General features: G+C 43.8%; 2 protein-coding genes across 2 annotated transcripts in view; both read left to right on the forward strand.

Moving 5' to 3' along the window:
- Positions 1–9: 9 nt before the first annotated feature.
- On the forward strand, positions 10–2,563 carry LOC142579643 (elongation factor 1-alpha 2). The gene is made up of 5 exons (XM_075690047.1): positions 10–82; positions 599–767; positions 923–1,102; positions 1,195–2,035; positions 2,104–2,563. The coding sequence occupies exons 2-5, from the start codon at positions 624–626 to the stop codon at positions 2,325–2,327; spliced, it is 1,389 nt and encodes a 462-aa protein (XP_075546162.1). The 5' UTR covers positions 10–82; positions 599–623; the 3' UTR covers positions 2,328–2,563.
- A 386-nt stretch (positions 2,564–2,949) lies between these two features.
- Positions 2,950–24,941, forward strand: part of LOC142579645 (NPC intracellular cholesterol transporter 1-like) — a 64,508-nt gene continuing 42,516 nt past the window's right edge. The window contains exons 1-7 of the mRNA XM_075690049.1: positions 2,950–3,284; positions 14,385–14,553; positions 17,058–17,221; positions 18,591–18,816; positions 19,905–20,195; positions 21,336–21,615; positions 23,893–24,025. Coding sequence (XP_075546164.1) covers positions 3,240–3,284; positions 14,385–14,553; positions 17,058–17,221; positions 18,591–18,816; positions 19,905–20,195; positions 21,336–21,615; positions 23,893–24,025 — 1,308 coding nt within the window. The 5' untranslated portion in view covers positions 2,950–3,239. The remainder of the gene's footprint in view (positions 3,285–14,384; positions 14,554–17,057; positions 17,222–18,590; positions 18,817–19,904; positions 20,196–21,335; positions 21,616–23,892; positions 24,026–24,941) is intronic.

A 24,941-nucleotide genomic window follows, 5' to 3' on the forward strand; every position in this document is an offset into this window, starting at 1 on the left:
TTTTAATGACGTCATATGCAAGTCGATATATAGCACGTGACCCTTCGCCGTCATTCCTCTTCGTTCTTCGTCGGTTGTGTTGGTGAGTTGCGGCTGGTTTTCATCCGCATGATTTTGCGCTCGCAAGTGTCATCCGTAAGAAATATTGTGGAGATTTTGTACTCTGATGGCTTCTGTTACGTTCTTTAGCAGTATTTTAACCTATGTGGTGTATTTTATAGCATCTAAAGACTTCACAGTTCACGGGGTAGCCGGTGAAACGGGTCAATCATGGCGCTCTGATAGGCCCTTCGCGTTCGTGCCGGTTGATTCTTTTCTTAAGTGCTCCGAGTTCTCAGTGACCTGCCCCTTAATTTTGCCTTGATCCAGTTGTACTGCTTCTGTCGTTTACGTAAAGCGTAATACTGGTAATTAGTATTTGACGCCTCGTGGTAATGAATCTTCGGTCGCCATTTTGGCCTCACGCCATTCTGACGTGCTTTTGTCTGGCGCCGGCTGTATTCCGGGGCGTGGGTTGGTGGACCAGTTCGACGGTCATTGCGCGGCTTCTCGCTAACACCTGTGTTTGCCGTTGGGCTGCGTTGCGTTTGATTTGCAGACAGGGACACGCAAAAACCGCGACCATGGGAAAGGAAAAGACCCACATTAACATCGTCGTCATTGGCCACGTCGATTCCGGAAAGTCTACGACTACCGGACACTTGATCTACAAATGCGGTGGCATCGACAAGCGTACCATTGAGAAGTTCGAGAAGGAAGCCCAGGAGGTCAGTGCCTTGCCGACTTCTCTTCCGCGGTTTCTAACCCTTGCACAGTGCTGCGGCGGGCGTCGCGTGTTCGCCATATTGCCCGGCGCGCCGGCCGGCGTGGTCTACTCGGGTCGTTAACATGTCCGCCGGTTTCTGTTTTTCCCTCTGTGCAGATGGGCAAGGGTTCCTTCAAGTATGCGTGGGTGTTGGACAAGCTGAAGGCCGAGCGTGAGCGTGGTATCACCATTGATATCACCCTCTGGAAGTTCGAGACGCCGAAGTACTACGTGACTGTCATTGATGCCCCCGGACATCGTGATTTCATCAAAAACATGATCACTGGAACGTCGCAGGTTCGTTCACGCATGCCTCACGCTTATATTTTTCAATTTAGCGGCCCCTTAAGTTGTTTTCGGGTGTTTGACGCACGCACGTGTTTGTGCAGGCTGACTGTGCTGTGCTGATTGTGGCTGCCGGTACCGGCGAGTTCGAGGCTGGTATCTCCAAGAACGGCCAGACCCGAGAGCACGCCCTGCTGGCTTACACCCTTGGCGTGAAGCAGATGATTGTCGGCGTGAACAAGATGGATACCACCGAGCCTCCCTTCTCTCAGAGCCGTTTCGAGGAAATCCAGAAGGAAGTGTCTGCCTACATCAAGAAGATTGGCTACAACCCTGCTACTGTTCCGTTTGTGCCAATCTCTGGCTGGAACGGCGACAACATGCTCGAGCCTAGCCAGAACATGCCCTGGTACAAGGGGTGGTCTATTGAGCGCAAGTCTGGCAAGTCTGAGGGCAAGACCCTTCTTCAGGCTCTCGACGCGATGGAGCCCCCGACCCGGCCCACGGACAAGCCCCTCCGACTCCCCCTGCAGGACGTCTACAAGATTGGTGGCATTGGCACGGTGCCCGTCGGCCGTGTGGAGACCGGCGTTCTCAAGCCCGGCATGGTCGTCACCTTTGCCCCTGCCAACCTGACCACTGAGGTCAAGTCCGTGGAGATGCACCACGAGGCCCTCGTGGAAGCCGTGCCCGGTGACAACGTCGGCTTCAACGTGAAGAACGTGTCAGTGAAAGAGCTGCGCCGAGGCTATGTGTGCGGAGACTCAAAGGACACCCCGCCCAAGTCCACGGAGGAGTTCACCGCCCAGGTTATTGTGCTGAACCATCCCGGCCAGATCGCCAACGGCTACACGCCTGTGTTGGACTGCCACACAGCTCACATTGCCTGCAAGTTCAGGGAGATCAAGGAAAAGTGCGACCGTCGTTCTGGCAAGAAGCTGGAAGGTATGGAGTGTTGTGGTTTTATTATTGTGCGGGGGGTTCTCACGCGTTTTCTTCTTTCGTCTTTACAGACAACCCCAAGTTCATCAAGTCAGGCGATGCTGCCATCATCGACCTGGTGCCTTCCAAGCCCATGTGCGTGGAGACCTTCACAGACTTCCCACCCCTGGGTCGCTTTGCTGTCCGTGACATGAGGCAAACGGTTGCTGTCGGAGTCATCAAGTCTGTCAAACCTAAGGAGGCATCGGGTGGCAAGGTCACCAAGGCTGCTGAGAAGGCCCAGAAGAAGAAATAACTATGGCTGCTTGGCAGGGCCTCTGAAGAGCAGCAGCACGCATGCTGGCCCCCAGCTGGGAAAAAGCTCCTGGCTCAGTTTTTGGTTACCCTGTTTCTCAACATTTGGTTGCTGTGTCAATGTCACCGCAAAGAGTTCAGGAGGAAAAACGTCTGTGCCCCTACCTGTTGAGATGTTGTCATTGGGTGTTTCTATTTTAAAGTGACGCAAATAAAGCCAAGCTGTACCACCCTGAAGTTGTTTCTTGTGCACAATCATTCAAGCTTCTCACTGCATGAATTGAATTTCACTGAAGCACTGGTATTGGCCAGTTAAAGGCTCGTGAAGACAATGCAGCACGTACGGCCTACAAGTCGTGAAAGCGACTATTGGCTATTTCGAAATGTCAAGGTGCATGCTGCTCCAGAAATATCAATGAGTGCGAACCCTGCTGGATTGTACATAGGCTGCTACCATAGAGAAAGCTGCTACGATTGATCAAGTTGTAAAGCAAAAGCTTCGAATTCCCCCAAATCGGGGAGTTATGTACGACATATTTCGGGGGGGGGGGAGAGAGAGAGGGGGGGGGCGGCGACAGCAGTCTGTGCACGCCATGGAGCACGCTATTACACTCCCACCCTAGTGGTTGCTACAGTCGCCGGTGGTGGCGGAACGGTCGGAGAGGGTGTCACGTGATGCGGACCTGTCACGTGAGAGCTATTCAGACGTCGCTGCAGTCGACAAGCGATGGGGGACTCGGCATGCGCTGTGTCATCGGTAGCTGCGTGAAGAACTCGATAACATTTGTGCTTCAGCGATGGTCGTTTTGTAGCACTGCTGTACGTACTGTTTGGACGTCGGTCGTCCAGCAGGCGTTGATTCCTTGCACGGAGTTCATCGAGTTTGGCGGCTGTGCTGGTGTTCACTGAGAAAATGCGTCTGCTCGTGGCCTGCACTCTGGCAGTGTTTACCTGCCGCGTAAGTTGACCGTTTCGGATTTCCATTCATTCCCACAGCCGCTAAACTAGCGGCGCAAGCAGTGTCGTTCCCTCAATGTGGCGTTACGTCTTTACAGGCAGGATATCTAAGCTTATGTAATCGCAGGAGACTCCTGTCTTGGGGGCGTGTAGATTGCTCCGTCGCAGGGTGCTTTTGTTTTAGAGAAAATTACCGCCTCCGCTTTTTTGACGGCCGTTCATTTTCCTTCGTCGCACTGCTTTCGAGCTCGTCGACTGCGCCGTAATTCATGCCCCTCCTTGCCTTTACAACACCTGCGTGAAATATTGCCATGATCGACAACAAAATGCGTCCACCTGCTGAGTAGCAGACAGCTTTTATTTACCGCCCGTGTCGATGTTTTCCTTCTAGAAAGCAAGGAAAAAAAAAAGACAGAAAGCTAACTTTCATTCGGAGATTCGCGTAGCAGCGTGCTGCTTGGGCCTGGAAGGTGCGTTAAGTTCGCTCATTCTTTATCATGCGCACTTCATTCCCGGCGCTCGCTATCGGATGCATGCCGCCTTCATCGAACAATGTATGCAGTTAAATGACCAGATCTGGACATTCTCGTTGGTAGACTCAAACCTTCAAGCTCCTGTAAGCAGCTAGTCACTCGCCCATGACTCGATGGATAAGAATGACGCCAGCAAACTCGGCGCACATCACCTGTCACTAGAAAATGAGTAATTTCTTCTCCGCAGTGTGTCCTATTTGTACGGCAGTGCACGTTTTCAGCAGCTGCTATCAGCGAAGCTTCTATTGCATACTCAGATTTCTGACGCTTTTTCAATGCCGGGTTGAGATAGTTCCTCTGCTATTGTTGAAATGCATCATAAACAAGGGCTTTTGATTGTTCGCAGCAGCTGCGACTTCATACTTCTAATACGAGAAAAATCGCGTCAGAGCCTTGATCTGGCCCTGGGAGAGGAGTGGTTAATAAGTGCGGAGACGTTATCTTTAACAATGGACGGCCACTGATTGCCATTTTTTTCATGTCCTGTAATATTTATTGGGTATTCAGTTAAATCTGTAAGCAGCCAAAGCTATAAGCCTTGCCGCATCCTCTACATTCGAATGAGCACAGCGTAGTTTAGAAAAAAAAAAATAGCAGGTTGAAAGCTCAAGGATACAACCACTTGGTATGGCCCCTAGTAATGCACTTAGAATTTTTCTGTGCCTTTTATAGGCCTTATTGAAACCCTTGCACTAACCAGCTTTTGCTTCACGCAACCATGCACAATAATGCAAGGATGCCAAACAATTGCTGACTTTGTGCGCCACCTGAGGATGCTGTTGTACTGTCACTTTTGGTGGTATCCTCTTCCTAGGTAACATCTAAGAATAAACAAGTGTTTGTTGTCACCATATCTGGAGCGTTCTTAACTTTGCATGTAGGAGAACTCCTGCGTAACTTGGTCAAAGGGACAGGACGAAACAGCTGAAGGTCTGAACACATGACATCTGTGCTCAGTCTCACGAACTTGTTTCAGCATAGCAGAGGGCATGTGTTGTATTAGCCATGAGGATTGAGAGCTATGGTCTTAATTTTCTAACAATCCATATAATTTTCTATTGCTTTAACCCTTTGTCAATCGCTCGGACAAAGCTTAGGTGCTGCCACTATCTCTATGAGATTGCCCACTTCATGTGACACATGATAGGAAAGGATGCAAAGTGAAATGGAATGTTACATATAATGCATACCCAGGATAAGAGCTTGTTCAATATTGTCCTCTGTGCCTGAACCTCCTGTTCGTAGCACTGTCACATAGAAATGATCACCAGTGGGTGAACAAGGGAGGCCTGCACATCAAGACTGCAAGTTGGGCGTGTTGGTTGGGATTCATAGTAAGGTGCATGCATACAGCACAACACAAGACAGGACAAAAGAAGGTATAAAATGACGACACGGCGCTGACTCTCAACGTTTTTTATATGTGAATTTATATTATGCATCAGTTTGTCACAGTTGCCTCGGTGCATCCCTGTGTCTCATGCATGTCATGGTTATCAACTGGCACCTATATAAATGTTAGACATATCTTCAGTGAAATATCAGTTGAGAGTCAGCACCGTGACGTCGTTGTATACCTTCTTTTGTCTTGTCTTGTGTTGCGCTGTAACGAACCTTACTATGAGTCCTCCACATGAAGCCTGTGGAGAAATTGCGGATCTGAAGACCAGGCCAGCACTGTCCTGTTCCGTGGCGCTGGAGTTGTGCATTCTTGCTACACATAGCACCGAATCACTACCCCTCCCTCCATAAAGGTGATGGTGCTGGCCTGTGAACAACTGTAGTTATGGTACGGTGTCCCACCAGCTAGCGCCTTGCTTGCTGGACTCAGATCCATGTCAGTGAGGGCCAGTGGCATTGCCTTCATAGAGGGAGGCGCAATGTGGGAAAAGCAGCGGCGTCGTGGCAGAAGAGGAAGCTGAGAAACGCTTCAGCCTTTGCTGGGAGTCTGCGGGCGAGGATTCCAGGGCAGTGCCTTTTCTAGAAGCTACAAGCTGTGGCTTCCCTTGTTCGGCTGCTGTTGGCCACTTGGAATTTCAATGATCCTGTGAACTCTCGTCTTGTCTTGCTATACAAGAAGGATAGAAAAAATGCTAGTAATTGCAGAGCTTGCAAGCTATTATCCTTTGAGGCATGCAGCTGGCTCAAGCAGAAAACACCTACCACTAACTTGGTTCTGCTTTGCTGACATGAACTGTAGCTTTTGATGCAGTGCTCAGAGTTCAAGTGGGAAAACAAATGGTGATACAGGCTCTTTTTTAATCTGTGTTTACTTGGTGCAAAGAGCACTTTTTCATGGGGGAAGGGTTATAACACAATGGAAACACCAACATTAAAAAATGACAATATACTATTGAATGTCATGGTTAGTAGTGTGCTTTTTAATGTTTGCATGAGCTGTATCTTGTTAGAACTTTATGTGGTGTAGTAAACTTCAAAGTGTTCGATGTTCCTATGTCTCTCTGTCTTTAGAGGAACTTGCTGGGTGAGCTGGTGCATACCGATGTACATGCTGGCTACGTTTTTTCTGTTGATGTGGAGGATTTGTTTTATTCGGTGCCTCACGATGAATTGTTCGTAGCTATCAGAATGCATTGAAAGGAATTGTGAAATAGGGTTTCAGAACTCCGGTGGGGTACCAGTAGACAGCTTCATGTCTTTGCTCAACTTTTATTTGCAAGACATTTTTTTATATCTTTTAACTACTTTTACATTCAATGGCAAATCATTTGTTTTGGTTTTTGTGTCGCCCCAATCCAGTGTGATATATCTTTGGCTGACATTGACATCTCCCTGAATCATGAGTTTTCTAATCAGGGGGTACATAAGGCTTTTAGATATGTTGACGTCTTTTTAATTGTTATATCCAAACAAAGTACCTTGACCTGCACTGATTCAGTGAGCAGTATTTTAACCCCTTCTTTAGACAATATGGGAAGGGTTTGGCCTTTACGCACAAACTTCCTACTAAAGGTTTGTTGCAGTTTCTAAATTTTAAATTGCAGTTTGGCTTGCATCATATCTGCTGGCATTATGCACCACGAGCACAGAAAGAACTTTTGCCTTACGATTCTGTGCATTCGAAGATAGTTAAGAGGGAAATTGCAAGTTTGTGCCTGTAATCTGCTCTTACAAAATCATGCCTGCACGCAAGGCACGACAGCTTCCATAATCAAATTAATATGCTGCTTTCAGCCGGCTTCACCTGTGAGGTCATCACAGCAGTGGCCGAGGACCTTCTCAAGAAGGCAAAAAAAGAAACGTGGCAGCAGGACTGATTGCTTGCTCAGAACAAAAACCACGGTTGGGCCATATATGCACAAAGTCGCCCGCAACATAAAAAAAAGTGGCAAAAAGGCATGATGTCCCTGGGGCTCTCTCTGCTCCAGATAGAGCTCGCTGGGTTATGCCCGAGGAACAACGGAGAAGGTACCCGATGAGGCGGTTGCAGAATAAAGCATGCCGAAACTTTCGTGCAATGTGCCATGGGTGTGCTATATCAAATCCCACTCAAATATAGACAAGTTTATGTGGGCCAAACAAGGCTTTACATGAATGAACACGTAGGATAGCAGGCATCGTCAATTCGGAAAAGAGGAGCACACTTGCCCGCACATTGCATTGCATATAAAGGATGTAGACCACTGTTCAACAGAATGAAGATTCTGGGCAGAAACAAGAACAAAATAGCCTGTGAGCTTTTAGAAGCTTTTCACATCAAGGAAAAAGGTGATGTCTGCGTAAGTGACACTTCTGTTACCTTGTTTCATGAGGAAAACAATTTTCTGTGCAGCTTTTGTTGACATGAGGCAGGCTTCATTTGCAGTCTCCCCTCCCCCTTCTTTTTTTGTCAAGTGTGAACACTGCATGCCCATATATGCAGCCATATATGTGAATAAAACGAGTTGATATTTTGCACTCTTTCTGTCTACCTCGTTTTATTCCTCCATTTGTCCTTTCATACGTGCAAGATTTCCTAACACATCGCTTTGTCTTTGTGGCATGTTTCATGAAACTTATTCTGGAAATATGGTTGTATGACAAGTGGTCTACCGTATTGATTAAAACTCGTAGAGACCATAGGTTTGTTTTTTAATTAACTGAAGTTGCATACTGTATGGTCCAGTGCAAAATTGTAGCTTATTACAAAGATATGCGAGCCCAATTCTTGTTGAAGAACAGATCTTAATACCTATACCCAGTCGCATTTTTGGCAGCTCCTAGGGATGGTGCACCTGCCAACATACAAAATAGCTTCAGTGTGTGTGTATTGATTATTGATATTTTATGAGTTTTCTTCAGTCGACTTATTTGGGAACTGTGAAAAAGCTCGGAACTAATATCTGTAAAGACTTTCATTTAATTAGCTTTTAAAACATTTCATACCAACTGGAATATTGGCACTTATATTAACTTGAATTTCTATTACCATGAAATCGGGCCCCTCGGTTAACCCCCTTTCTTCTCGTTTATTACCATGAATGTTGCTTATGCATAGTGATCATAGCGAAATTACTGTGGTAATAAAGTAAAGCATTAGCTTTGTTTTCTGGGAATTTTGAAGTTGTTGCTTGGTATGTAGTTTCCACCCATAGGTGCTTTAATATCTAGGCACTTCGTTAGAGCCAGTCACTGTGATCACTGCAAGTACAAGATAATTACATCTGATTGTTCCGTGATTGCTGTTTTGTCCACTCGAGAGTTGCTTCGAACATAAGGCAAGCCTGTGCAGAGGTTACGTTGCCTTGTTTTTTCCCTTGACAGCTGTTGTCTTTGTTATCTTGTATAGCAAAAAAAGATTGAGTACAAGAAAGATTAGCTTAGCCTTGCAAATGTAGTTTTGTTGGCGCCTGAGTCAGTGTAAAGTTCACGTGTGAGCAAACAGGTCATTGGACAAGCTCTAACAAGCGAACATAATTTACTGAGATAAGCAGCTGGGGGAGGCCTGAGCCACTTGGAGGGAAAAAGCACTTCAAGGACATTCCTTAGCCACTTGAAGGGAAAAGGCACTTCAAGGACGTTCCATTTGTTGGACCTTTGGACAGGCTCTTTATGAGCATGGTGGAATTGAGGGCATGAATGAAGGGCTTCCTCATTTTGCTGAGGCCAAACTGGCCTTTGCTTTATACAATTTTTCTTTAGACAATACAGATTTTTTATAGAAAGGCTATAAGTGCAGTGAACATGGCATTCTTGCAGGAAAATTTCTAGATGAGGTGGACATACTCCACCGCAAATAACATGAGCTTCAGGAGGCTAATTAACAAAAATGTAATAAACCTTTTTATTAGTCTTAGGGACAGTTACTTAAATTGCGAATTTGAAGGCAGTCACTTTTTAATGCACCACCATTTTTAAAGATGTTGAAAGTTTCACCTAATTTGAGATATTTATTATGTCAAATTTGCCATCTAGACAACTGCCCCCAAGACACTAATAAAAAAGTTAATGAATTTTTGTTCGTCTTCTTAAGCTCACATTATTAGGAGAAAAGTATGCCCACCTTACCTAGGAACTCGCCTGCAAGAACACCATGTTTGCTGCGCTCATTACTTTGTTTATAAAAAATCGGTGTGGTCTAAAAAAGACATCCTGTATGTCTTTGTGTCTTATAGGCACTGATGGATGCTGTAACAGTGAAGGGCTCTGTAATGCCTGCTAATTAATTGGATGGAACTTTTCGCCTCAATACGTGACTTCCACAGCTGGGAATTATGCTTAGCAGTGAAACATCGTAGCTGCTACAGCTGTACAGCTGATGGTCATAGTCATTCCTCCCTTTCCCAGCTGTTTTTATTTTTTTCCTTGCACAGCTTCATAGTTGCAAATGTTCATTTATATTTTTATGATGTGTAAAGATTGGTGAGAATTTGAATAGCAAGGTTTCAGAGCTAATGTCACAGCTGTGGGGAGTGGGATCATTTACTTTTTCCTTGCTAAGGACAAAAACTTTAAGGGCAGAGCCAAACAAGGACAGTGAAAGAAGACTGAGACACGCCGTCCTTGTCTGGTTGTGCACTTGAAAAGTTTTTGTCATGTCTTACCAACATGCCCAAACAGACATGTTATTGAACTTGATAAAAAGTCTATTGTCAAAAATTTGAGATGCATGGCCTAAATAAGCTCATGCTAAAGTCCATTTTTGCATTACTTCAAGGGCCCTTACATTTGAAGGAATGTTGTAGCTGCTGTGTCAATGGCATTCTTTCTTCAGGTCTGCCATTCTGTAATAATGTGTTTAGGTGAAGAACTGTTAAGGCAAGGATTCCCACTCTTATCTGCTGGTATAATCTGTCGGAAGAGCTGCTTATGGTATACAAATGTAACATAACATTACTCTTGGTTTTGCAAGCTACAATTTGGCCCATTGCATGGCAACGTTTTCTCATAGAGCTATGGACAGTTTTTACAGGGCATTCCGTTTTTGAGTTTTTTTTCCCTCCTAAGCAACTGACCAGTGAATGGTACGAATTGAATAATGCTTTAACCATAAATGTTTTACACCAGGTTAATTTGTTCAATACAATAGGTTAGAATAGAGTGTTCACTTAAAGCTCTAGACTTCCATATTTAGTGCAAAGTTTTCATCTTTCAAGCAGGCCCACAGTGGCTTGTCATTGAGGTTCTCATATTTGTCATGTTATTGTTCTTTGTGCACTTCCATTTCTTTTGTGTAGCATGGAATTGGCTCATGTTACGTAGAAGGTGTGTAAAGAAAAATTATTATTGCTGCCCATGGACATGCAACTAGATCATACATGGGAGTGCTGGCACTGAGAAACAAAGACAATAGCTCATTTGTGAGTGTCATGCGCTCCATAGGCTTCATTTTGAGCTGTGAACTACATTTCAGGTTGACTACCTAAGTAATGAAATGGTTCTGTGATTACCATGTGATGATCATGTAATTAATGTAACCAGTTATATAATTAGCTGATCAATTATGGGACTGGTGACTCACCACGGTGGCTAAGTGACTATGGCATTCGGCTCTCGATCGAATATCATGTTCTGGGATCACTTTCTAAGCCAAAATGCTCGTGTGCCATTCTTTGGGTGCACGTTAAAGGACCCCAGGGGACTCAACTTAATCCATAGTCCTCCATATGACGTCCATTATAACCTGCTGTGTAGTTTTGGGATGCTAAACTCTATAATTTAATAATGCAGGTGATTACCTAGCTTTCAGTTTTAAGTTGCATCTGCCCCCTGTTTATCGTTTATCTTTCCTGCCTCTTGTTTTATTACTTTACACTAGTGTATGCCGTCCTTACCAATACATTCCTGTTTCTTGACTGTACAGCTCCTCACTACCATCGTGCCCATGAATTATGGACACAAGTCCATAATTGAAACAAGTGTTTAAGATTGACAGGGACAAACCAATTATTTCTGTGTCCTTTGTGTAAAGGCACAAAAGTTCATTTTCAGCAGTTCTGGCTGAAACAGCAAAGTTAGCCCTGCCCTATCTTGCACTATATAAAATTATCTGCCATCGATATATTTCTCATGCATTAAAATACGGCATTTTTAAGGATGCCGGCTAATGTGCACAGTGGCACACTGTTAAAGGGAACACCAAATTAGTATTCGAGGACTCATTACAGCTCTGTTTCGACAAAAAAGCATTGGCAATAATCTTTTTTTTTTGTCAGTGTAAGCCTATCAAGCGTGTCACACCAAGCACATTTTTTCTAGGGCATGGATGATACATCTTATTTGTTAGTAAGCTACTTTGTTGTTTTGTTTAAAGAGGGGACATGGGTTTTAAAGCTATCTTTATGTATTTTTGAATCAAGTTCAATAACAATTGGCATGTTGTTTAGTTTATTGTTCCAATTCCAAAATTCAATTATCTTTTTCTCTAGGTTCATTATTCCATAAAATATTTTAAAAATCACCATTGTTTTTTGAACAGTAGATCAATAACAACTGTACAAATTATGCAAATGACATGCGGATCAGTACTAGAAAGACAGCACACAATGATGGAAGCACTTTTATGATTGGGTCATTATTTCTTATATTATAGCACACTGAACTCCAGTGGTTTGAATGTCACACAAGACATGTTTAAAAAAATATATCTGCACCCTATGTGGTATCCAGACATCTAGCTTCATGCTGCAAAAACGCTGTTACGGGCTCATTCCAATAGACATTTTGGTTGGCTGCGATCAGTGTCTGTAGCAGCTATCGCTGGGAATGAGAGAGAGAGAGAGAGACAAAAAACTCAGTTCCGACCAAGATCGAACCTGGGCTCGCTGCATGGGAGTCAGCTACCCTACTTATTGAGCCACGCAAGCGTTTTTTTTTTTTGTCTTTAATACATGGGAGCAGAACCTTTATCAAAACAACAAAAACAAGGTGCTACAGAAATTTAAGGTGACTGAAAACACATTCAAAAGTTGGGCAAGCACATGCAAGCGTCCAATAAAGGCATCCAGTCCGGCACTGTTTGAGCAGCATACACACAGCAGTAGATTCCAGAATAAACAACCAAGTGCTTTCATTCAGCAACCCTTCCTGTCAAAACCTGGTTAGAAAAAAAAGGCTGTTTTGTGCCACGGTTGACAAAGTGCTGTTTGTGGCCACATGCGGAAATGATTCACTACTGTTTTGTAGATAGTAGGGATGCTGTGTTCTCCTGGGACATTCTCCAAAGAACGCTTAAAAAAGATTTAGAAAGCACACTATACACAATCCATTTCCTCCATTTTAGGGATCCCTGTGACCCACCATGTGAAATTTTCATGGTACTTGGGCTCATAGCCTTTGGGGCAGTAGAATGTGTGACAGGCATGCTGAACCACCGTGGAGCCATGCCAGTGCTTGCTAGCGTGCAGCAGAAGAATGTACGGCATACCTGATTAATTCAAGCAGGCTAGGTGACTGTCTCCATCCCACCTAGCGTCATTTCAAAGGGAATGCCATGAAATAATCATTAGCATCGTATCGTGCCATTTGACATGCGATGGGACATGCATGCCGCTTGGTGTCGATAGATACAAACTTTGCATTGCAGTTCCGTTATACTTCACCAAATGCCCTGACATGTAGCAGTTGCAAATAGCAGTTTCATGCTGCATGAGCTGGACCTGGCTAACTCAAGCAGTCTAGGTAACTATTCGTCACCATTCCATTTCGAAGGGGATGCCATTAATCCAGAATTGTCATCGTCATCAACAGCAACATACTGTGCCACGTGTCAAGGGATGTGATGTGTGCGCCGCGTAGTCTGGATACCTGTGTTTGCTCTTCGGCACATGTTACGGCGCCTCCTCGCAAAGTACCAACCGCAGCTGAAGAAGCAAATCTTAGAGCTATGCATGTGGCTGCAACAAGGCAACATCGAGCTTGGCAGACCACTGTGCAGAGAGCATGACAGGCTGCAGCACGAGCCTCCGCTCGCCATCGACACCAGACAAACAGTTCAGACCAGTCTCGTTAAAAAGGACGCGAAGAGACTTCACTGTGAAGATGCTGGAGTGCATGGTGCTGAAAGTGGAGCTCCATGCAGGCCTGTGACTTATTAAAAAAAAATTCAGGCCTAAATCGAAATTCTGCTTCACAGTCAATAGAACTTAAATTTCTCATTCAAATGCCATAAATTTAATTAAAATCAGCTTGGGAGTTATTTCAGAAAAGCATATCTGCATTTTACTTGTATTTGAATAGGTGGCATCGGAGTTGGGCCCAAGCTAGAGCTTTGCATATAGGTTGCTTGTTAGGCTTCTGATTCTCAGCATATACAAGAAAAAAAAGTGCACATAAAAATAAAGAACACAGAATGCTTCGCTATAGCGATTATTGATTATGCAGCACAAGGCAGATTTAACCCTTTCAATACCACAGGCAATGGCATGAAATTTCTCAGAAATGTAATGTGTAGCATTCAAGTGGCCCTTAAAGAACAAACAATACCACTGGATGGATGGATGGATGTTATGAGCATCCCCTTTGGAATGGGGCAGTGGGTTGTGCCACCAAGCTCTTGCTATTATACTGCCTAATGTCCTACCTTGGTTAAACAATAAAAAAGAAAAAAAAAACACTATGAACTCCCACAACCAAATTTTCGGATTCCCTTTTGCGAACTGTTCTTTTGTATGTCTCCGTTGTTTTTTTTGTTTTTTTTTGTCGTTTGCCTACTTTTATTCTAACAATCCTCCAATCGCCTCTTACTAATCCCTGTTGTGGACATGTTTACTTTTCCACTGCTCTCGCCGAACCCAAGGGCTTCAAGGAGGCCAGTGGTGCTTAAATCGACCGCTTTCTAGACGTCTATCACTACCATTGACAAGCACTGCCATCTAGTGTTGAAAACTGCAATTTGAAGCAAGCTGACATATATACTCATCATGCGTTCACATTGTGAAGTGTATGTCTTCGTCACGACTGGACTTGTCATTGGCTATCTTGGTCCAAAATCCTGTCACAACTGTGCTTGTCAGTGGTACAGGAAGAGTTAAACAAGGAAAAACTTTGCCTTCTGCCCAAGAGCATTGTAGGACATATCATACCGAACGAACTCGTTGAATATCCCACTCTTTCTTTTTCTCGCACAGATGTCTGCTGATGCCGCAGGTTCTGGCCTTCAATGTGTCATGAGGGGGGCCTGTGGAATAGACCCAGTGACGGAAAAGCCCATGCCCTGTGTTGACCCAGGTCCCCCCAAAGCTGTCAGTGCCAAGTCCTGGAAATTGCTCCAGGGAATCTGTCCAGACCTGGTATCAGGTGAATGAATGTTCTTAGCATGAACTCGCTTCAACACATTGAAAAGAGCATCTTTCAAATCATTGCTGAAAGAATTGTTTTACCTTCCAAAACAGGGGAAAAAGAAAAGTGGGATGCTGTGCTGTAATTTTTAGTGTGCCATGGTGCAGTATCGTGGGGAGTGAGGAAGTTGGCTGGGTAGCACAAGTGATGGCTTGGGGCATTAAAAGGTCCCCGCAACATGCTCAAGGAAGCTTGTTGGGGTAGCAGCATCACAATGCGGTGATGTTGTGCACTTTGTGCAGTGGACGTGGCATCAGTGAGTGGCACTATGATGATAGGTTAAAAATGTAGGGAGCAATTTACATGTAAAATATATTGTGGGTACTGAAAAAAAATAACAAACAAAAAATCTGTGGCATTGCATTTTACAGCTGTTTCAAGTATCACTTAATTATCATACAGCCATTGGCAAAATGTTGCAACCATGGCAAAATGTCAATGTGTGCAAGCTGTTTTAACCATAGAAGTGATGCCATTGCCTTTGAGATCACACCATGTGCTGCCTGATGGCAAACACTGTCAACAAGCTGAGCAGGCTTGGCAATCGTGGCACACAAACTTCCTTTGCTTAACATCAACGTTCTGCGGCCACTGGGCACCACCTTACCACGTCATGGAAGAGTGAAATGTTGCTTCCAGAGCGGCTGAAAGTTGAGTTGAGGGTTATTTTCATTCTGTTCATATTTTGAACTTTTTGTTACTGATAATGTTGGTTTTCATGCATTATCATAATTATTATTGCTCTTAGTTCCTTGGCAAGCTAAGAAAAGGGCTAGGGCAAAAATGGTGTCTTTAAAAAAGCATTGCGAGGCCCCTTTAAGCTGCGCTGTTGATTGCTGGTGCTCTGGTATGGTGTTTTTAAGGAAATATGGTTCACATATGGAAAAACAGCCTATGCATCACTCTAGCTAGAAATATAAAAGCAATTTTCAAATTTTTATGCCTCAATCAAAAATTAATCAAAACTTACTTTGTGGACACTACTTATATTCTGCAAACTAGTAAAACAAAGCAGCAGTGTTGTGTACTTAGAGCACTGTAATGGTTGTGCGGGACGTTATGCAATATTTTGCTGCATATTGTCACTCTGGTAAGTAGCAGTCAGTGTCACGCTTCTTGTCCTCAAAATTTTTCTCAGAAGTTATTTTACTGCAGCAGCAATGAAAAGCTTGAAACAGGATTGGCTTCGTCCATCCATAATATTATGCTGTAGTGTATATCATCACTGTCATGCTGTCATCATTATCATGTTGTCATAATAAATTTTTAGCTTGTCCATAAGCGTATCGCAGTTTACGGAATGCCAGTTTGCTATAGATGTTTGCTTGAGCAGCCACGTTAGTAGTGCCCTCTTTTGATGGTGAGTTTAACCATGGAGGACACAGCACTGTTACAGTGTTGACCGACCATATTATACTCGGCTGGTGGCTTAAAGGAGTACTGACTCAGAAATTTTGTGTCCTGCCTTTTTCTTTTTGGGTAGCTGTCGACTCCATAATTGTGGTACAAAGCATCATCCGTCAATAGCACCACAAATGCTTAATCGCCGCACTTTTTGTACGAACCATCCAAAACACATGTGAAGTGCAGTGTGGCTTCAGGCGTGAAAAGGAAGACCCCTCATCTCAATGAAAGCTGAGTTTGTGGAGTGAGATGGTTGAAGGTCATACAAGGATGACCATGTCGCCCTAAGCTGCCAAACTGGCCCTTCCAATTGTGTGCTTCTCTTGGGAATGCAGCGGGACGCTCTCTTGTCGCTTCTGCGGTTCAATGCTGAATGGACACAGCTTTCGGCCTCGTGGCACATTGTACATGTTCGCGTCGGTGGTATCTGGCACCACGAGACCACCACAACAGGCTTTGGTGATGTGATGAGTCTCCTTTTTCATGTCCGAAGCTGCACTGCTCTTGCCAAGGCTTTTGAACTAGTCGCATTAAAAGATAACATAATTATTTGTTGCACTCTTGTGGGATTAGGCTCATATCATTATTATTGGGTCGGCGGCTATCCAATTATATAATAAAAACTAGACAAACGTGATCTGTCAGTACCGATTTAAAGATTTGGCAGCGACCAAGATTTTAACACGCACTCTGCCTTTTTGTATTCCTGAATGATAACTAATTTAACAAACATTTTGAAGACATTGTGGTTGGATAAATTATCTCAAAGTGTCGCTACCAACATTGTTACTGCCATTTCTTGGCTCCGATAACAGGGTATTCTGTAAACATTAATATGTTTACGAACAGGCTAAAGCTTTCTATTGTTGCATACAGTTTGTGTAGTCTTCACGGGATTGTTCTATAGTAGTGCATAAAGTTGGGGGCATATGATAAGTTGGGGAGAGTAACTTCTGTTGACATAAAGGAATTCAGAGTGGGAATATTTGCTAAGTCTGCGGAATTTTGAGCCTCGTAAAGTAAAAACTGAAATGAAAGCATTCATGCTCTGTTTGCAGGTCAAGAGAAAGCATTGTGTTGTGACGATGACCAGGTCACTGCTCTTGCCACAAATCTTGAACTTATGCGTGGGCTCATCCAGAATTGCCCATCTTGTTTTTTCAACCTGGCACGTGTATTTTGCATGGTGACATGCTCCCCTCACCAGGACAATTTTCTTGAGGTATGATGTTTTCTGTGCTCAAGTCCTTATAACTTTATGCAATGATACCCTCTGGAGATTTAATTTCTTTAATATTGTTCTTGGTGTTTTTATTTTTTTGCACTACTACTTGTGCCAGCTTTGCAAAGTGCTGAAGTGGGTTAGAGGCAGGAACTAACTGGTACTCAGCTCCTTCTTTGAAGCTCAAGTTTTTACACACTCAAACAAGGTGGCACTCATTGAGTGATGGAGATGTTGCTCATTAAGTTGAGGCCTTAAAATTCATATACAAACGTTGTGTAGGTGTTAATCGTATACCTTGGAAGGCCTAAGTAATTTACTTGTATTAGAAAAACTTATGTGGTACATATGTATCGCACAGGGGCCCCCAACACATTTAACAAATTTAAAATGTCTTGGCCGCAAAAGAAGACAAGCTGATGAATGTGTTGCTGCAAGGAATTTTGAAAACTTCCTACTTCCAGTGGAGGCCCAAGCAAAAGAAAAGTTTGCTTCCTCCAAGCCTTTCCCTATGCTGGACAGTTCAAGTAATTGCTGGCACAGAGCATTGATTGCAGTGTTCCACCTGTTTAATTGTCAAGGCACTTTCCTTCTTTTTTTCATTGTATGACAAATTAATCCTTATTTATTTGAGAATATTTATATATGTTGTAAACAGAGATAGATCAACCTATGAGATAAAGTGGCTGAAACTCCGGGCTCCTGAAAGACAGGGAGCCCCATGAAAAATTTTTTCTGGATGAGCCCCTCAAAACAACTTTAAAAGGACCATCACCAGGTTGTTGAAGTGGCACGCCTCTAGTAGCATCTGTTTACAGGGGCTTAGGTAGGTGCCTTGGAAACGTGACTATTGAGCATCGGACGTGGTGTGGAGTTGCAGCATACAGCTACAGTTGATACTCGCGAAGAAAGCTTCAAATTTTTTGCATGGGTGCCATGAGATTCGTTCTCTAGCTGTGCTCCTGACTCGCCTCAAAAGAAGTCTGTAATAAACCTTTGTAAAAGCCTTCCTGAGTTGACGTCCCTCAGGCGTGGAAGCCCCCCATAGACTCAGCTGAATGCAACAGCATCTTCTGAACATGTTCGTAAATTGCATTCAGTAAACAAATTTCTGTGAGTCGTCAGTACAACTGCTACCTGTGGCAGCATTGGATTATTATTGAGCAAAAATGTGTATAGTAAATCACGTTGCGCGATTCTCTTGATTGTTCTTTTTTCACTTCTTTTTGGCAATGGCGCAGGGGCACATAGTTCTACCAATCAAAGCTTTATGCCTTAAGCTGCTAGTGTTTACTTCCAGTGAGCGCTTTGTTTCTACAGTGGATGTGTTGTGTGTCTGTAAATGTAAATGTCTGCTCTTTTCTGGCAGGTTACGCAATTCAACAAGTCTACCAAAGGAATTTCAGAGGTCAACTATTATATGACACAGCATTATGCTGTGGGTGCATTCTCATCATGTTCGGGGCTAGATTCTGGAATCTTGGGTGCACTTTGTGGCAGCTTTAGTGACGACTGTGACCCTGAGACACTCATGATGGGTCTTGGGATGCATGACCCATTGCATTCGCCATTCCAGATGGACTTTGTGTTTAGTGGTGAGGACCCTAATTCCACACTATATAATGCATTTCACAGCGTCCTTTTGAAAGTAGCATTTTGAAAGGTGTGCAGGATCAAATTGATCATGCTGTCTGTGCTCAGGGAAACTGTGCAGTGCATCTTATTCTTTTTTTGTGTGCGTGCGAATTCTGTCTTGTCTCGCAGCCTTTTGTATTTGGGATCTCAAACATGTGGCCTGTTAAGCCTTTGAGTGGGGCTCATGCTGTGTTCTCAGGAATATTGGGCTCTCTTTCCTGAACTGCCTTAAGCTTTAGGGAAATCTGTCCTTTCCCACCCTCCAACACCTTGTATTATGGCCCATGGGTCGCTACATATTGTGTGTGCGGGTCCCAACACTTGACAGTACATAGTTAAAAGCATCTGCTCTTTGTATGGTCAAAATACCAACCAATTTGAAGGTTCCACATTGCTCCTTATTGTATTTATTTGCCCCTTAGGTTCGCTTAGCACTTAATGTTTGAATATCTTTTATGTGTCTTCTGTTTAACAAATGACTAAACAAAGATGCGTACAACGAAATTAATATTAGTTTTCAGCTTTGCATAGCTTACGTGTTCTGAAAACTTTTCTGGGTAACCATCGTCGAGCACACATCTCTGCCCTTGTGTGTGTCATTGCATTTGCATCTTGTATATTTGTGTGCATGGGCTTTGTATAATTTTCACTGGGCTCTTGGTCCTTCCTCTGTAACGTCTGCTTAAAGCATTCAGGCTTTGTTTACTTCACGCATGTAGTTGTTCGTGAAACCGCTGTAGTGCAAGCAAAAACGGACACAAAGAACACAAGATCGGGCAACACGGGCACTGGTCTTGTGCTCTTTTAGTCTGTTTTATTTGCACTACAGTGGCTTCAAGTATCAACCAACTATTCTAAGAACAGGTTATATTACGTAATTTGCATGTGTGCTCACATACCAGAACCAGATATGTTAAACCAGCCACATTGCCGCCACCCCTCCTGTAGTTTGCCTGCATTGTGTGCTGTGTTTAAAAGCGCTGTACAGTGATGCACCAGCTGGTTTCCTTGCAGCCTTGTGCCAGAGCATGCTGTTCATTTTGTGCAGATTCTCCTGTTGTCTCGCACGGACACACATACACACCTATGAATGCCACCTACAAAAAATGCTCCGAGCCAGGGGCACCCGGTGCTGCTCCTTGCAGCTGCTCCACCTGCAGGGAGTCATGTGCCCATTCGGACTACCCAGAAATGCACAAGCCTTGGAAGATACTTGGAATGAATGGCTTCTACTTGCTGGCAATTGTCATCTACGCAGTCTTCTGTGTGGTCGTCATGACACTCTACCTCATTGCACGTTGCAGGAATTCTCGCACACCGGGTGGCTGTGTGAATGCGAGTGAGTAGCCTGCTTACTTTCTTTCAGCATTGCTTGCTCTGACTAATGGTGAATTCGGAAAATTATTCCGGGGCACCCTGGGGCGACGATGATTGAATGAACCATGCTTTGGGGCGCCCCGGTGTGCACTGGTGCAATTTGCTGGATTCGCCATAAGGGTGGTGCTGGCCAGCACTCTTGAGGCTAGGCTGCATAAGGGTAATTCCTATTGGAACATTTTGGGGGCTGCTATGTAGGGCTAGTAGTTCGTGTAAGATTTCCTGCTGCTTATGCTGCGAGGAGGTTGGTGGTGCAGTCAAGGTGCATACCACAAAGTAATTGTGCGGAAGTGTGTGCTGTTTAGCCAGCAGTTAGCTCATCACATGCAGTGGCCATGAAATATGCATATCAGCAGTCTAGTGTTTTCATAATGGCTGTTGCCACCAATTAAAGCTAATGTAACATGTGTAAACGTAAATATCTACGGTAGTGAAATGGATGGCTGCCACTGGCGATAGCTCAATTGGTGAGACACTACATGTGACATGCAGCATTATGGGCTCAATCTCCAACATTGCTTTCCTTATTTCTTTTTCCATTTTTTTTCTACCATGCTGCAGCTTTAACTACATTGGAGCCAAAAAGCACAAAATAAACATCCTGCTAAAATTGTTTCTGCTCTCCTATACTTCTTGATTTCATTGGCTTATGCCTCCCTCTGGTAACTTGCTGGAGCTTGGTTGCCCTTTATGTGTATTGCAGTTGCAGCACAGCCATGATGTTGAGTACAAGAAGATTACACCTTGTGTACACATATTAGATGAGTTTTTAGCCAGTGGCTACCAAAATTTGAAGGGCCGTTTGTGCATGCTTCAACAACATGACCTGCTTCAGTGGTCATTGGGGAACTCTTGCTTTCTTAATTAATGTGCTAGGCTCAGTAGATGCATGACTGTGCATTTGGCAAAAGCACTTTGAATCTTGTAGCTTCACATGTATTCTGTTCAGAATTTAACTGCCAAATTCCGCAAAAGACAGTTTCTCAATTTTGTCCCATGGTGAAATGCTAGGTTTTATTGCTGTAAAAGTAAGCAAGCTGCTACTGCTCCTTTTTTATTTTGCTATTGCAACATCCGGTCATTCCTTTTGTTTTGTCGCCAGGCACTTCGTCTGAGTGTGCCGACGATGCACCCCTGTATGTAAAGGATGGATCCGCATTGAAGGGCGGGCGCCTGCAGCGAGAGCTGGTGGCCCAGTTTGCTAAGTGGGGTCGACTGTGCGCTCGTTGGCCGCTGACGGCTATTGCGGTTTCTGTGCTTGCCGTGGCCATCTGTTGCGCTGGCCTTACCTTCTTCACCATTCGCTCCAATCCTGTTGAGCTGTGGTCTGCACCAAAGAGCCGGGCACGCCTGGAGCGGGAGCAGTTCAACCAAGAATTCGGGTGGGTGTACTTATGTGGCTGCCACAGTGCTGACTTTGTTTATCAGCTTAACATGGCGAAAATATAGCACTACACTTGAACCTCGGTGTAGTATGACCGCGCACCATGAGTGCTGGCACCACTCCTCGGCTTAGCGTTTGGAAAAGGAGTAACACCAGATATGCACTTGCTGTGGATGGAGGCACCGTAGACGAGCTCAGGTCGAAAAGGTGCCCAAAACAAAGAGGACAGCAGACAAGAGAAGAAATGTTTATGTGCTTGGTGCTGTCCTGGAGAAGGCTTCCTCAGTGCTACAGTCGCAAGCTGGTCTGCGGGAACAGTCGCCCTTGACAACCGTCGCAGTGAGAAGGGAGTGGTGCAGTTATGGCAATATAGGTGAATGCCTGCACACCTACTGAGGTGCTGGGGTGCACCTCAGTCCCGAAAACCTCTGTTATCAGAATTGAAGTCCTGAAATTTTTTTTAACATGCTTCATATATTGCCTTTCATCTGACTCATTTAATGATTAAGGAATACTGCTAAACTTGAGGCATTTCAATGTTTGTGACGAAGACATTGAGCAGGACACGACATAATGCCGACTACCAACCAACAGCTTACTGGTGCAGTCAACTGCTGAATGTATCAATAATATGGTTACAAATAACCTTGTTAATTTAAGTAAAGATTATGTAAATGGTCGTAAGAAAATTTATACATTGTGTTCTGTCCATGTAATTGTTATTTCGTCAAATTAAGTTTCCGGAAGGTCAAAACGAACTTAACGTGAGTCTAGACAATGTGCTTGATTGGTGCAGTGAATTTTCTATGACTGTTAACACAAAAGAAAACTGTTTTTATTCAGATAACCCATAAAAAGAATCCCGTTCATAGTCACAAATATTTAGGTGTAACGATAACTAACAATCTTACCTGGAACATGCAAATAAAAACAAATGCTTGTCTGCATTCCGTAAGCTATGTTTTCTAAAGCATAAACTTGGAAATGCCCACCCCCTCTTCCCTCCCCCAAATATTAAACTCCTCTAACATATTACATCTGCATCAGACCGAAACTAGAACATGCATCTATAGTGTAGGACCCTTTTACTAAAGAAAACATGAATAAACTTGAAAGAATTCAATGAAAGGCTGTCATGTTTATTTATTCAAAATTTAAAATAACGGATTCTCCTGCCGATCTTATGGTCACACAATACTGAAACACTTGCCCCCAAAAATAACCCCACTAAAGCAGGGACAATTAATGAAAGGCCCTCTGGTGCACCAGAGAATGCCAGTTGTGGTCCAAGGATGAAGTCAGAGCCGAGAGAAGATCGGAGAAGTAAATCTCGCCTTTACTTCCTTCAGTTGCTACTGAATCGTAAACTCACAATAGACTCCTCCTTATACTTATCTCCTCTATCTACCCGACATACCTGACACCATCACACGCAGTCACTAACGCCATATTTTGCAAAAACTTAACTGCCATAAATTTTCTTTTTTTCCCACGTACCATATCTTAATGGAACCATCTTACAACTTCGTCGTAATTTTAATAACACTTTTTTTTTGCCATCTGTACTGTATTGTGTTCCGCATTATTATTCTTGTTGTTTATTTACTATGTTGTGCCTGTCCTGCTTGGACCCTGTTGTGGTCTGCAGTATGCAATAAATTAAATTAAAATATGCTGTCCTTTGTTCCCGCGCTGCAAATATTCAGTTTGATCATGTGGTAGTTACTTCTAACATTTTTTTCACATTGATTTATTGCCTGAACTGACCTTCCTGTTGTCTCACACAAATTCGAATGTGAACTGTAACAGCTTGTGAAATATGCAGCAAAACAGTTTGTAGGTGGCCAGGTGTATTTGGTTGATATTAAATGAATATGGCTTTGGAAGGAATTCAGACCATTGAGTCTGTAGTAGAAAGAACTGATCAGGAACAGTGAATTATAGCATAGTTATCTTCTCTCTCGAATAATTACGTCACTGGAGTTGCTCATTAGTAACTTCATTACATAAACAACACACATGGGCGCATCATAGTGTGTACATTCAATCACAAACTAACACAAAGCTTCCTTTAGAGAAAGGTTTTCTCTATTTGTAAAGCATCAGAGATCAGTCATTATGCTCTTCGATAATTAACTTCAATAATAATGAGCGAGCTGTATTATGCTTGAAGTAAATGTGTTGCATGTCTCCGTTCAATCAAATTTGAGCACACTCTGAGGGCTCTGTGGAAGCGTGTTCTGACTGGACGTTGGGCTGTGTGTTGGCTGCGCAGGCCCTTCTACAGAGTTCAACAGGTGGTCATTACACGTAACGGTGGCCAGCCATTCCCATACACACTTCGCCTGAAGCGGTACAACTTGACCATCAATTTTGGAGCAGTTTTTGACAAGGAGTTCCTCCATCAGGTGAGAACTTGCACTAACTTATTCTGTTTTTATCTTTGTATGCAGAGAATATAGATGTCAAGTGCTATTTATACGCTGCAGTTCAGCAGCCAGTTATCAGAATAGATAATGTAATGATGTAATCAAGAGTTTGATGGAACACAGCCTGGTCAGGTAAAGGCATCATTAACACAAAAGGTCACTGGTAGAAATGGAACGCAATGTGGCAGAGGCAAGTGCCATCTGGAGTTGTTGCAAGGTAATGGGCACGTCGCTCCATGGCTTCAGAGATTGGCGTACGCATGTGCACCAGCCGGCGCGCGCAAATCTTGGAGTCTATGGCTGCCCTATGACTGGTAGAAAATGCTGGAAAAGGGTTTTGTGTTTGTTTCTTTGTAAGAGAATTATGTTTTTTTCGTATACTCAAATGACAATCTGACGCTATCCTGTCTGTAGATTGTGCTTGACTTGTACTTTACGATTTTTCTGACGCATGTTAATTTGAGGAATTCAGTTAGTTCAGTAACACCTCTGCGCCACTCGGAGGGCCTGCGTGGTTGTGGTTCGGAATTATTTTTCACCAATCGACGTCTGACGCCAACATTGGATTTTTTGGGACACGGGGCCTTTAACATTCTCGCATTAAAAGTAGCTAATAAACACTTTAGACAAAAAGAGCGCAAAATAGGGCACAAACAAGGAAGACCACAGCACAAGCCCAATAGACTGTCTTGCTAGCTACCTAATGTGGGAACGTAAATGCTCAGCTCTAACTTTGCTGGCCTTCTAGCAGCGAGTGGCTTTGGGAGCAATGTCAGTGCACTGCACAGGTTTGTTGAAAGGGGTTGAAGCTACCAACCTCAAGTTATCTGCTGCAAATATATGCGATTATACTCTTACGAGACAGAAAAATCGGGACGTGCTCTGCACTGTTCCC

The sequence above is a fragment of the Dermacentor variabilis genome, chromosome 4 (assembly GCF_050947875.1).
Source record: "Dermacentor variabilis isolate Ectoservices chromosome 4, ASM5094787v1, whole genome shotgun sequence".
In the NCBI taxonomy this organism is placed as follows: domain Eukaryota; kingdom Metazoa; phylum Arthropoda; class Arachnida; order Ixodida; family Ixodidae; genus Dermacentor; species Dermacentor variabilis.